Source organism: Vigna unguiculata, chromosome 8, assembly GCF_004118075.2.
Source record: "Vigna unguiculata cultivar IT97K-499-35 chromosome 8, ASM411807v1, whole genome shotgun sequence".
NCBI classification, from domain to species: domain Eukaryota; kingdom Viridiplantae; phylum Streptophyta; class Magnoliopsida; order Fabales; family Fabaceae; genus Vigna; species Vigna unguiculata.
The window spans coordinates 26184255-26199590 of record NC_040286.1 but is presented as its reverse complement, the minus strand read 5'-3'; the positions used below and the strand labels follow the sequence as shown (position 1 = coordinate 26199590).

General features: G+C 36.6%; 1 protein-coding gene across 1 annotated transcript; it reads right to left on the bottom strand.

Annotated features, from left to right (window-relative positions):
* Nucleotides 1-11208: 11208 nt before the first annotated feature.
* On the bottom strand, nt 11209-13085 carry LOC114193861 (purine permease 1-like). Its single transcript, XM_028083823.1, has 2 exons — nt 12235-13085; nt 11209-11691 (listed from the first exon to the last, which is right to left on the bottom strand). The coding sequence occupies exons 1-2, from the start codon at nt 12916-12918 to the stop codon at nt 11341-11343; spliced, it is 1035 nt and encodes a 344-aa protein (XP_027939624.1). The 5' UTR covers nt 12919-13085; the 3' UTR covers nt 11209-11340.
* Nucleotides 13086-15336: the final 2251 nt, after the last annotated feature.

The window sequence follows — 15336 nt, the reverse complement described above, 5'->3', positions numbered from 1 at the left end:
GAAGTTAATTAGGACTTGTTTATTTACATCTATTTCTCCCTCTTTACTTATCCAAGCAAGCTTGTAGGGCTTAACATGAGGAATGGTCTCTAAGCTAAGCTTTTCCACCAACCTTGTGCTAGCTACATTGGTACTACTTCCTCCATCAATAATTAGAGAGCAAACCCATTTGTTAATTTTGCATCTAGATTGAAAAATGTTTTCTCTTTGAGTTGGTTCAAGCTCACTTTGATCTTGACCTATCATACGCTTTAATAACATAGGGTCTTTCTCAAAAAATTTAGTTTTACTAGAGGAAGAAGATTCTTTTGAAAGAGAATGGGTAGATGAGTGTTCACTTTCAACATCATTACTCTTCTTGAAGATCATGGTCCTTTTGGTTGGGCAATTTAAAGCAATGTGATTATAACCCAAACATTTAAAACATTTAATGGAACTTGATCTTTGAGAAGTGGAATGGTGAATGTGATCACTTGGTGACTTACTTTTACTTGGTGGTTCTTGACGAGAGTTAGAAGGGAACTTATCATGTTTCTTTTTATCCTTTCCCTTCCATGAGTGACTAAAGTAGTGGTTGGGTGAGTAACTCTTCTTTGCCCTTCTTTTTCTTTTCAATTGAATTTCAATCCCAAGGACAAGTGTGAAAACATTTTCAAGAGTGGAGTACTCATACAACTCTACTTGGTCTTGTATGTCTCTCCTAAGACCACTCACAAATCTTTTTATTTTCTCTTTGTTAGTTTCTTTTATTTCAACCCTACGCATTTGAGACTCTAATTCTTTAAAGTACTCACTCACACTCATAGAACCTTGGTGAAGCCTTTGGAGGTTCAAAAGAAGTTCCTTCCTACAGGAGGGAGGAACAAATCTAGCACGCATAAGAGTTTTAATGTTCATCCAAGAAGCCGCGGGTGACCCTTGGTCATAATTCTTACAAACTTTATGCCACCAAGTATTGGCATACTCCAAAAATCCTAAAACTACTAGATCAACTTGTGCTTGATCCTTTACATGATTTTCATTGAAAATTTGATCAACTTTAGCTTCCCAATCAAGGAAGATTTTAGGATCATTTCCTCCATAGAACATAGGGATCTTTGGAGTTTGCTTCTCTTGTGATGGGTTGCGCCTAGAATGCCCTCTTATCCTAGCCTCTCTTTCTTGCTCTTTAGCTTCAAGCCTTTCAATGTGCTCTTGGATTCTTAGGTCACTTTGCTCCTTGTCTTTTCTCAATTGTTCAAAGGCCTCCTTCCTAGAAAACTCCAAATCTCGAAGCAATCTCATCAATGTATTGTTTTTGTTTGGTGTAGGTGCATTTGATGAACTTGCCATGATTCCTACAACAAAAACACTCAAATCCGAGACAAAATAAATGGATTAGAGGTTAGACAACATGAAAACCGAGACCAAATCCAACCCAAAATGTAACCCACGTGTTTAGATCACTCTCCCAAAGTAACAAGGGAAGGCTAGCACTCAAAATCCACCAAAGGAGTGAAGCAAACACTTTTAAAAACTTGTTCAAAACCTTTCAAATGTAATACAAGTGATTCGGCCACAACATCCCAAGAGTTTCAAGAAAAGAAAACTACTAAGACAAAACAAAGAACATCAAGTGACAAGCAAGAAAAGCTCAAAAAAACAAGAAAGTTTAACTTCTAAGGAAACTTGTTTTTAAAGACAAAACTTGAACAAGACTAAAGCAATGAAAAGCACTTTCAAAGACTCTATGGAAAGCATTTGAACAAGCCAAGATTATACCACAAATTATGCATACACCAAGAAAGATCATAACCAAGTTAAAGCATGGAACTAATTTGCCAATATCAACCAAAATCCAAGTATAAAATTTGGTAGCATAACACCTAGTAAAAATGGCCAAATGGATTCACCAAGCAACACATTAGCTCTCGGCCAAACTGTTTTTGGTCATGAAAATAATTTTTCTTTTGAAAACTAGGTACTTAAGATGATGAGAAGGATATTTTAGGGTGTCTTGAACACTTAATTCCCAAAAAAATTAGGTCAAAATCAATTTCAAGGAGCATACAACAACAAAAGGCATAGATCTCATGCAATAGCTCAAATACTTAGAAACAAGAACAAGAAAACTCAAAGAAGCATATGACAAGAGACTCAAGCAAAAGTTAGACACATTTAAAGACTCAACATGACATACACAAAGACACAAACATGTAGCTATCATGCATTTAAACTCATGGATTTGAGGCTCAAAGACTAAGCATCTAAAGACATGTTATTCAACCACATTTAGGAGTAAGAAGAGTAACAAAAACAGTAGCCAAAACTGCCCAACATAACCTGAAAAACGTTGATTCGCGGTGATCTCGGCAGCTCAGACCTTTGCTCACTATTTCAGTCATAACTCTCTCATAGAACTCCAAATGCATTGGTTCTTTTTTTGTTAAAAACTAGACTAATAGAGCTTTCTTTTGACATCAAGAACGTAATTTTTGGACCACTAAGCATATGTAGTTTAATCTTTTAAAATCGTGAACAGTTTCTGCCAGCATTGTTTTTATGTGGACCATTCAAAGATAGCTACACAAGATAAGGTTAGAACATGAAAACACCATATTCAAGATAACCTAGGCTCTAGATACCAAATGATGAAGGATTATCTTGTTTCTTTTTAAGATTATTGAATATGGTGTGAGTTGATTAAGAAAGCTAAGTGAAATCCCCACTGGACAGTAAGATAGCAAGCTATCTAGATGTGAAGGTTCCTTTCCCAAAGCTCAAGAGAAGAAGATGATGGATTGATTCAAAACAAAAAGGAAATGGAAAGCACATAAACCATAGAAAACCAAGAACAATTAAAGGAAGAAGAAAACATAAAATGGAAAGGAAAGAAATGGTAAAAATGTGAGAAGCACACCACTACAAGGCTAGGCTAAAAGCCATGGCAACCTTGAAGATGAGTGGATGTGTGCCGCCACTTGCTATGCAAGATAAGGCTTAAAAGTATTCCCTCCCTAGGGAGGAAACTCTCACAAATGGTTGAGACACAAGAGTGTTTTTATGTCAAAATGTTCAACCCTTTTACATGCCTAGGAGCACCCCTTATATAGAAGAGTTTAGGGGCCTCTAAGCAAATAAAAGATACCTAAGGATGTCTCTACAAAAACCTAACCCTAGCTTCTAGAAACTAGGTCAAATAAGGTTACAAAAATGAGAGACAAAAGAGCCAACTATGGTGTGTGCAAGACTAAAGAATGTGTCTCATATGTCTCCAAAAAGTGGCCAAAGTGTGCTAAAAATAAAGGAGACCAAAGGTACATAGGTACACTTGCTTCATGCCTTTTACTTTATGTTTTATGCCTTTGCTTTATTCTCTCCTCCACATCATTTATGCTCCCCAATCATCATGCACCACCTAGCATTGCTTTCTTACTCCTAATTAACCTACAAAGCAAATAAACATAGATTATCATGTTGGCTTAAGTCAAGTCAACTATAGTCAACAAGTCAAACCTAGTCAAAGGTCAACAAGTCAACTAAAGTTGATTCAACTAAGTCAACTTTGGGAATCAAAAATAACAAACACAAATGAAAGGGATGAAGGATTAGTGAACTTCCTTTCTAAACATGCTTAGTCTTCTTAAGCATGTGCCTCCATCCTTGGTTGGGGTCAATCCTTCATCAGGCGCTCTAGTTTGTAATAATCGGAGAAGACCTGTATAAGAGGGGGTTCACAACGCCGCTCCTCAAATGCCTATCGGAGAAAGAGGCGGCCTATGTAATGAATGAGGTCCACAACGACGTCTGCAGGATGCATACTGGCCGTAGGACGATGAAGGCTCGGATACTCTGAGCGGGGTACTATTGGCCGACCATGGAGCAAGATTGCGAAACGATGATATGCAAATGCGAGGATTGTCAAGCACACGGGAATGACGTCAGAAGAGCCCCCACTGAGCTGCACAACCTAACGGCCCCTTGGCCATTCGCACAATGGGGTATGGATATCGTCGATCCATTCCCTATCGGCAGGGCACAAAAAAAATTTATATTAGTCGTCGTGGACTATTTCACCAAGTGGGTCGAAGTAGAGGCCCTGGCCAACATCACCGCTCGACAGGTCCACACCTTTGTCTGGCAGAACATCGTCTGTTGGTTTGGCCTACCCCATACCATCATCACTGACAACGGTCGATAATTCATCGACAAAAAGCTAAGGGACTTCTACAAGCAGGTAGGAATACGTCACCTCACCAGCTCGATCGAACATCCTCAAACCAACGGCCAAGCCGAAGCCATAAATAAGGTCATAATGGCCGAGCTAAAGAAAAGGCTAGGAGAAGCCAAAGGAGCTTGGGTGGACGAGCTGCCACAGATCCTCTAGGCCTATCAGTACACCCCGCACGGGACGACCAGGGAATCCCCATTTAATCTAACATACGGGATAGACGCTATGCTGCGAGTGGAAGTGGGAGAACCGACGCTCCGATGGGAAATGCAAGACCTTGATGTGAACTGCGGACGCATTCGAGAGGAGCTAGATTGGATGACCGAGCGACGAGAGTGAGCGGCCGTACAAGCTGAAGCATGCAAGAGGATGGTGGCAAGGAGGTATAATGCCAAAGTAAAGCCGAGGAGCTTCGTCAAGGGAGACTTGGTTTGGAGGACGACCAACGACGCTCGCAAGAAATCAGCCCAAGGAAAGCTAGCACCGAACTAGGAAGGGCCGTTCCGCGTGACCGAAAGCTTACACAATGGAGCCTATCGGTTGGAGTACTTGAGCGGAAAGGAAATACCAAACACTTGGAACGCTTCGCATTTAAAAATGTATTACAGTTGATTGCATTACCATCAATAAAATGAGTGTTTCAAACAAATGACTGACTAACCGACGGGGCTCCCTACAGGACCCGAGCATAAGCCTGATCGATCAAAGGGCGAGCTTCCAGAAGGAAACCCCGTTCAAACAGCACTGATCCAAGCAATCGAACTAACCCCACGGGTAAAATTAGTGAAACGTGCTGTCGAACATGAACTATCGATCGTAACTAACGCCATCGGTCTCATTAGAACTGGTTAAAAATAAATCCTGGACAAAAAGGATAAAACCTGATCGTCCGGGCCTAAAGTAAGCCGATTAAGTCGAGCATCAAAGTCCGAGAGACCAACGAGAATAAAAAACGGTTAAAACAAGGAGCAAACGATCAAGTAAAGAAACGAATACAAAAAGTAAAGGCCGATCGCCTGAACGCACAACTAAAGCAAAAGTGGGCCGATCGCCCTAACTATTGTCGAAACAAAAATGGGCTGATTGCCCTGCATATCAGCACAAGTATAATCAAAGTAAAATAGCCCAATTGGCCTAAATATTCAACGCAAATACTGTCTAAAGGTAAAAAATGGGCCGATCGCCCCGACATTCATAAGAGGCCGATCTCCCTAAAGCAGATAATGATTAAGTATAATCCGATAGAACAGAAGAGAATATACTTTGCCATACAAGTATAATCGTTCACAAAAAAATGGCCTAATAACCGATCGAGCGCGATCAACCTCGAGGCTGATCGGGCCCGATCGGTTATATCAAAATGTACAACTAAAAGAAACTAAAGAAACAAAAAGTTAAAGTCAAGGATCGGCAGCAGGAGGAGCGGGAGCTGATGTAGGAGCAGGAACCGTCACTTCGTCGAGCGGCTCGAAGACTCTCTCTAGTTTACCCTCAACGACCCCTAGGTGGACATCAAATCGGTCGGTAGGGCAGCGATAGTAGTAGACGGCCTGATCAACGACGTTTTAGAAGCCCGTCTCATATTGAGCATAGCCCTGCTCGTCGGTAATGCGCAGCTCGGTTTCGTATTCCTCAGCCTTTTTCTGCCAATCCTCAGCCGATCAAATGGAAGCCATGTGCTCCAAAGACAAATCATCAAAGCGGCATTGGAGCTTACGCAGTTCGTCGGTCGCCTCCTTGGCCTTCAGCTACTCCGCTCGCTTGCTCCGTTTCGTCGAGCGGCCAGCGGAGGAGCCATCTTTCTTTTTTTTCTTCCCCTTTTCCCCCGCGGTAGCAGGAATGGTGGTGATAGGGGGGATAACAAGTACGGGGGTGGCGGCCTATCCCCAACCCCCGACGCCCTAGTCGGTGCGTCTTTTTCAGGCGTGGGGGCCGCTGAAGGGCCGATTTGGCCGCTCGAGCGGGCAGTGACGTTGTCCGCTGAATCCTCCGGCCTGCATCGAGTCTTAGCCCAAGCCATGAATTCAGCGTTGGAGATCATCGTGCGAGCCATGATATCTACGAACAAACAAAAAATTTAGACAAGTTAATAGTGGCCCCTAAGACGATCAGAAAGATCATAACAACTAACCATAAACTACCCCAGGTAAGTCCGGGGAGCGGAGACATTGGATTAATGGCCTCAGTGGGATCTTGTCAGGTAGAGTCTTGAGCACGACGAGATCGGTCCGCTTGGCAGGGGTCAAACAGTCCTCTGCCCAAGGATCGACAAGCGGGGGCATCTGCGTCCAGTAGAGGGGGAACTTCGGTCGATCCTCCTCATCGAAGATAAATTTCTTATCCCGAGCAGGGATCGAGACCTTGAAAAAACTGATCTTGAAGCCCTTATACGAGGCAAGATAGAGGTTGAACAAACTCTTGTTTGCCCCTAGAAACAACACCCAATCCTTGGTTAGAGTGGGTCAGGTCTTGTAGAAATGCAGGAACAGTGGCATGGTGGCGGTCAGATCGGCCGCTCGGCAAAGAACGTCGAAGGCCTGCATCGACGCCTAGGCGTTCGGATGTATCTGGGTGGGAGCACACTTAATCTCCCGCAGCATGGCCATCTGCCAATCGGCGAATGGCACGGTCAGGCCCAAGTCTTGGAAGAAGCAAGCGTAGACATAGACAAAATCTAGCTTCGCTTCCCCCTTGCCGTGGCACACTCTCTCGTTGCCCGTGCAGAGTTTCACTCAAAGGAACCCGTCTTCCACCTCGTCTCTAAAAACCTTGGTCCTCTCCACCAAATCCCCAAGGTCGTTCCCCCATCGGAACCTCGTCTCATGGGTCTGTGGCTCATAGGGCGCCAAGTCGTACCCCGGCACGATAGGCAAATCTGCTTGCTCCCCTTCATCGGCGACATCGATGCTAATCACATCCCCACTCTCTACGGGAGCATGAACCTGCTCCACCGCCATGTCAACCGGCTCCTCGGTCGGACTGCCATTATTGCTATGTACAGGAGAGCTTGCTGTAGACGACCCCCCACCGAGCGACGTCCCTACCTCGGACAAACTGAATGGAGAGGAGACTGATCCACCGCCCCTAGAGACTTCGACCACCCCACTGGAGGATCCGTCTGAGCTCGACCAACTAGAGGAAGCCATTATTACTTGTAGAAAGAGAAAGACGATCGGTGATTCGGATGAAAAGAGAGAAGAAAGCGTGAAAATAGCGATAGCCACACACCTCTATTTATGGAAAGGTCGCGAGGACAGGTGGCAACACCAAAACCAAACAATCATGCGACGATCAACGGCCTAAGTGTTGCTACGCTTCGTCTCCCACCTGACAGGCACGACCCACGAAGTGGAATAATTGTCAGAAAGTCCCTTCGGTCCCTCGGCACAACGGTTTTTTCCTAAACCTTCTCGCTTCACCTTCGTCATCGCTCAAGGCTGGGAGGGTTTGTGTATTGTATGGCCCACCGGTCCATCGGCACAGGGAATCTCTTCCTGTATGGCCCACCGGTCCATCGGTTCAGGGAACCCCTTCTTGTATGACCCACCAGTCCATCGGCATAGGGAATCCATAAAACCCTTCTCGTTTCACCTTCATCATCGTCCATGGCTGGGAGGGCTTGTGTACTGTACAACCCATCGGTGCATCGGCTTACCGAAAAAGACTTGAGCGGACACAGGCTGCTAGCAACAGATAGATCGTGTCGCAAAGCCAAGGACGATCGGCCCATCGGCCACATGGGTGAAACACATTTTTTGTTTAAGGCTACTCACCCATAAAAGATAACTCGCCTAGCCAAGCGACCGTCGGTTGATCGACCAAATGGAAAACTTGGATCAATCAGCCGGGTTAATTAAAATTAAACAAGTCAGTAATCATAATTAAGAGATCATTGGGCTGTGATTAAGGAGCCCTAATTATAGGCCCACACCGGAAACTATAAATAGGGCCCAAAGGTAGGTTGGTGAGGATCTTTAATTTGCATTTATTATAGTAGTTACGATTATCGACCGATCGGCCCTAAAAACTGACTTAAGCATCAGAGCCTTTTAGAGAGGTATACCGATCGCCCATTCAACCGATTGGACGAGAAAGAAGATTGTGTGGAGTGGAAGTCTCAACAGATTACTTGGGAAGGAAGCATCGAGGAGAAAGGAGTATAATTTGAGTGGTATCAATAGGTGCTTGGTCCCTACACCCGAAACACTAACCTTTTATAATTGGTTAACTATGGTATCGTTATCAGATAGTTGTACTTGTATTGTTGGAATTCAAGTGTGAGTTTAAGTCTCACTTTAGTAAAAGTGAAAAAAATTGAGTATCATATAAGGAAGAAGACTTATAAATTTGTTGTCTTAAAGTTGTGGTTGAATGTGGTGTCAATCCCTTGTGTGTGGGTTGAGCTCATGTGTCATTGTTGTTATATTCCTTGGTGACCATATCTCCAAAGATCCATCAGTGAGACCCATGATTCATCTTCCTGAAGGAGGGTCAGGCAAATATGTCCTGCTAAGATGTAGGACGATAGAAGTAAGGGGTATTTGTGGTTAATTTTAGGGAGAAGTGTCAATATAAAAGGACTCGTATACCTCAAGAGAGAGATTATTAGGAATCCAAGTGAGTCTAAGTTGTGTATTATATAAAAATGAGAAAGTCTTAAAGTTTTGTATTGGAAATAGTATCAATCCCTTATGTGAGAATTAGACTCATGTCTCATTAGAGTTGTATCTTCATTATGATTCTCTCTTAAAAATAATAGGTGTATAACACTTGAATCATCAAGAATATGCTAAGAAATTTTGAGTTAATCTCGGGACTTAAAATAAACTTCGGTAAGATTAGATGTGAGAAAATAGTGTTGGGGATGTTAAATCTAGAGTGACTTATATTTAAATTGCAAGATCCTCTAGGTTCCTTTTGGAAATTAACAAAATCGAGAACGACGGATGGAAGAAAAATAAGAATTTAAATGTCTTTTAAAAACTAATAAAGAGCATAATTATTACGTTATAAAAGCTTAACAATGTTAATGTCGGAATTTTTCTTTTTTTTTCACATTTATTTTTTAATGTTATCTTTTATAAATAATAATTTTTTAAATTAAAATGATTATTTTATCAATTTTATTCTTAAAATATCGTTTTTTTTTAATTTAATCATTTTTTATTTAGTTATTCTGTTAATCTTAATCATTTTATAATTTTTTATTATAAAAAAAGGAAAACGCACTCACATATATTTTCACTGGTTATTTCATAAAAAAAAATTGAGGAAGATGAAAATCTTTTAAAATCTAATGAGTATATCTATTATTTTATTAAAAACGAGGGTTTGTTTAACATAACCTCAAAAGATATAAATATAATTTAAAAAAATTAAATAAGACAAAAACATCAATTATATATATATATATATATATATATATATATATATATATATATATATATATATATATATATATATATAAAAGCATCATTTTAAACAAATTCTGTCTAAGCTAGGTATTTTATGAATTGTGAAATCCTCGAAATCTTCTTTAACTTTTGTATATTTCAAAAAAAAATTAAACATAAATAAAACATGGAACTAATCTTTTACTCCAAACATTTCTACGTAAATATATATTTTTTTTTCATCATTTGTCTTTATTCTGTATTAACCTTCTAAATGTTCATTTTCTTGTCAAAATATCAAAATTTCACCTTTGAAAAAGCTAACATAGCACCTTACATAATTATTAAAATTCATCAAATATTTAAATATTACTTTTAGACTTGTTTCATATAATAAACCCATCATAAATCTAAAAAAAAAAACTAAAAATTAAATTTGAATGAAAGATAATTTGACGGTCGAAATTATAAAATAAATATTTATAGAACTGAATGTGAAGGAACATTGATATCCAATTCCCTCAAATAAATGTTTCAAACAAAAATTGAAATAATATATGAATGGATATTTTGATTAGATCAGACAACTTTTTACATAATATTACTATCTAAAAGGACAAATGTAATCTATGTAGTTTCTAATAAGTCACATTTACATTTATTTACGCATTATCCATTTCACTTAATTAGTGATTTAGTCATTTAATTTGTTATTTTGGTTTATTTTTATCCTTTTATTATTTTCTGATTTAATTTAAATTTTTAATTTTTTAAAAATATTCAATTTGGTTCCTTTATTATTTTTTATTCAATTTAATCTTCTCTTTTTTTAAACAATCTAATTTTATCCTCTTCAATTTGAAACCAAATTAATAGTTAACCTCAATTACAACTTATATACATGTTAAAATAATTTCTTTTTTTTTTAATTTAGTCATCAAATCACTCCACCTAAATATTCAAATTATTTAATTTTTTACACTTCACCTAAATACTCAAATTTTCTACATTTTGGTGGAGTGATGATGTATAAACTCTAAAAGATTATTTTAACATGTACATATATAAATTGTAATTAAACTTAATTATTAACTTGGTCTCAAAGTAGAGATGACAAAATTAGATCCTTTAAAAAAATACTAAATTGAATAAAAAATAATAAGAAAAATTTTGTAATTAAACCTTTTAAAATAAAATTGAAGATCTAAATTAAACCAAAAAATAATAAAATAACAAAAATGAATTAAAACAACAAATTGAAGGACTAAATCAATAATTAAAGTTAGATTTTAAGATGAAACCTATATACAGATTTGTAAGTGATATTTCCAATTACCTTTAGAGTTTCACTTACAAAATGTAAAGTATTTAATAAGATAGATATTAATTAAAAGAAACTCTAAATATGATTGTATATTTACATATGGTTGTTTATATTAGTCTATCTAAATTTTTTTCCGAACCTTTTCTATGCTAAAAATATTTGTTACTAAATATTTCTGTTGTACAAATTACATATTTATAACTAATATTCATATAACCAATCGATAATCACTTATTCATTTCAAATGTTATTATTTATAAACGAATTATCAATTCAATGTATACCGAAAAGAGATTGTCAAATCATTGTATTTTTATTTTTTTTCTACACCCATTTAAGCTAGCCTTCAATATTGACAATTGAACACAAACCAAAACAGTGAAATCAACTGAAGACAACAACTTTACTTCTAATCATGCATTGGGAGGAAGACTTTGAGGTAGTTCTGTTTCTGGGCAACCATTCTTGTTCTTTTCCCTCTCTTCTTTAATTTCACCATAGAAATATGACACAAACCCCCAAAGAGACAGCACCAAAGCAACCCCTTTCTCCGCCTCAAATTTTTCTTTGTATACAATAACACCCAAAACTTCAGTCACCGGAAGAAAAGCAGCAATTATAATTCCTGAAAACAAAGACGAGGAGCAGAAGATAACCCCTATTGCTCCCAAGAAGAAGAACTGCCACATTATTGCACTCCCCACCAGCACAACATAGTACTTGCTTTCCCCAAGTTCATAGTCTTTTGCTTCTCGCGAAATCACCTGAAAAAATAACCACACACTTCATTTTTCAACTAATGAACATTATTATAATACCACTAATATTCACAATTTAAATGTAAGATTTCTTAAAAAGAAAGTGAAATTCAATTGGTTTCATGAGTTTTAATAAGTTTTAATTAATTAAAAGACACATGAAAAGAATTTAACTGAAATGTAAAGTTACAATACACAAATATTTGAGTAAACAGTGAGTATGTTTATTTATACTGTAATTGCACTGATATTTAATAATTTTTATAATAAATATCTTAAAGCTTTATATATTATATTGTTTTTTAGTTTAATGACATGCACAATTATTGTAAAAGCTTTTAACGAGATTGGGCAAATTTTCTTTCTTATATGCAATATAGTATAAAAAATTTACATAGGAACAAAAATCAAGCTTTTTGTATACTCTTATCCAATAATCACATGTTATATAGAAAGAATACATAAAATTAAAGTGTCAAAGAAAATAGTGGGAGAGTTGAGTGATGGATATTTTTTCCAAGCAAAAAGAGAGAAAAAGCTTATCCAAACCTTGAAGTCATTATTGATGAGCATGCCAAGGGTGCAGAACAAGGTAGCAAAGAAGCACATCACAAGCTGAATCTCCATCACCAGAGAGTAAGTAACGCGCTGCTTGCTCCGTTTGTACACCAACTCCATCAACGGCAGGACCAATCCGTACAGCGCCGCAGCAGCCAGAATCATAAGGAAACCGATCACGTACTGCCGCGTGGACTCGCCGCTCGGACGGTCTCCACCGGAACGCAGCGCCAGCACCACCGCCGCGACGGTGAGAAGCATAACGGCGTTGACGGAGTACACCGTGAACCTGTGCCTAACGAGGAGGAAGGCGAAGACGGCGGTGAAGGCGAGATGCGAGGCTTGGATGAGGGAGGAAGTGGAGACGGGTAGGCGCGCTATGCCGCAGGCGTAGAGGTAGTCGTCGAGGCCGGTGAGGATTCCGATGACGGCGGAGGCGAGAAAGAGAGGGAGTTTCATGGAGACGAGGTTAGGTTTTGGTGAATGATGAGAAGAAGAATGAAGGTGAGAGATGGTTAAGGGAATGAGAATGAGAGGAAAAGCGGCGGTTTCGAGGAAGCTAGAGAGCCAGATTCGGTTGCCGCCATGGATGAAGTAGAGACGCATCACGAGGGGGCCACCGGAAGTGCCTAGGGCTAGAAGAACTGAGTTTAACAGTAGGAGCACTCTCTTCATGCTTCTTTTTGCTTTTTCTTCTTCTTCTTCTTTTTCTTCTTATTCTAACATATACATTAGTTCCTTTCTTTCTGTTTGGTATGATATTTCTGTAACAATAATGGATATGTTTTCGGACAGTGATAGCTTGACCAGTATCTAAGACAAGTGGAGTTTATTTATAAATTGCTATAATGTATTTTTTTCAGTTATTATTTTTAAATTTATATAAATTAATTTTAGCTTATGATGAGGGAAGAAAAATAAATTTATTCCCATAGGTATTGTCTAAATTTATTCATGTTTTGACTCGGAATTCTCACATTAATTTAATATGAATATGGGTACAGAGAATTCTGACTTTTTCAATTTGGTATGGGATGGGTACGAGAATGTACATATTCGTCATGTTCTCGTCCTCATACATGTCATAATACTTGTTCTCACCGTACCCCTTTTATATTTAAATTATTAAAATATTCATAGTCAATTAAGCAATCATACATATATTAGTACATCCTTCTTATTTTTTATTTCTTCTACTTGTCTGGTTTGTTATGAAATTTATTCACATCTCCAATATATTTTCATCTTATCATAACTTTTATGCAATTATGTTTAAATGATGTATGTCAATTAAATATTTTGTATCTCTCACATTTGAATATTTCTATTATTTTTTAATATTTTTATTTATTATATATTTTCCTTTCACACAAGAATGTTTAACAATACTCTCAATTTAAGTGTTCAATAACATTAACTTTTCATTACTAGGTAATATACAAAATTTATCCTCTTTACCCTATTATTATTAACTTTTGTTTAATTTGAAGAACTCATTTGTGTCGTTAAAACAATTTTTATTATTTTTCAACCATTGACTATGTTGATATTTGAAAAGTTTTCTTAGATCTCCAAAGTATTTTTCATCTTATCATATTCTTAATTATACATTTGTTTTCCTTTGTGTGATTTCATTCAATAGTCTCTCAAATTTTTTCTAAGACACACATTTGATAATTTTTTAATATTTTTATTTGTTATTTCTTTTTATCATCTAGAATATTATTTTGATATATTTTATGTAATTATTTTTTATTTTCTAATTCATTATCACACTTTAATTTTGTCACTATAATTGTATAAATAAAATTTATTTACTATAATATAAAAATATAATAATTGTCATGATTTTTTTTTATTACCATCCAACATATATTGAAGTTTAAAAGATATAAGATCTATGTTAATTTTTTATTATTAATAGTTTAATCTTTGTTCTTTGTGTGATTTTGATCAGGTGGTGTATTATAACTTTTATTAGTATATAAAAAAGATATTCCTTAGAATTTAAAAAATTGAAGTAAATGGACATTTAAAATATATTTTAATTTGAATATTTGTTTTTCTTTTATATATTTCTTTAAATATGTTTAAATTTTATGAACCAGGTTTCATTAATGTTTGTAAATTTAATAAATATTTTGGTTCTCATGAAATTTTATTTGGTATTCTAATTTCAAATGTATACAATTATAAATTCTTTCTAAATATTTGATATCGAAGAAACAACATTTCACTTAATATTGAATATTTGATAATATTATATTTCATTGGCCGTAATTTTTATTATTTTATAAGAATTAATTAATTAATATTGAAACATTAAGAAAACATGTACGGGTGTAGGTACGAGTATATAACCATTACCCGGTGGGATAAGGATGGGTAAAAAGTTTGATACATGTTGGGTTGTTGGGTTTGGATATGAGGATGTGAATGAATTTTTTCTATGAGGATGAGTATGAGAAAACAAAACATGTCTTTGCCCCGTCTCGTTGTCATCTCTACTTATGAATAGATAAATTTTATTTTTTTATATTTGTTTGGAAATTGTTATTTGGAAACTCCTTTAAATGTGTAATGATTGACATTTTATTTCGGTATGGAAATATTTTTTGCAGCCTTTTAATCTCAAGAGTTTGATTGGCAACATTCTTTTTAGGGTTAAATATGTTTTTGGTCCCTTTACTTTAAGTGAAATTGGAAATTAGTCCCTCTTCGAAACTTTGGACCAATTTAGTCCTTCATCTTTTGAAATACGTGGATTTAGTTCTTTTAATCAATTTTTTTTAGTTTATTTGACATTTCAAACGCCTTTGATAATAGTATTTGACTTAACATTGAAGCAAAAATGTGTCAAACAGTATAAACAATTCAAATACAATCCTGAAATGTGTTTGAAACATCAAATAAATTTAACAAAATTTGGTTAAAAGGACTAAATCCACGATTTCTAAAGATGAAGGACTAAATTTGTTCAAAGTTTCGAAGAGGGACTAATTCCAAATTTTACTTAAAGTTAAGGGACCAAAAACATATTTAACCCTTCTTTTTATTTAAGGTTTTTTAGACAAAAGTTAATTTTTATATGAA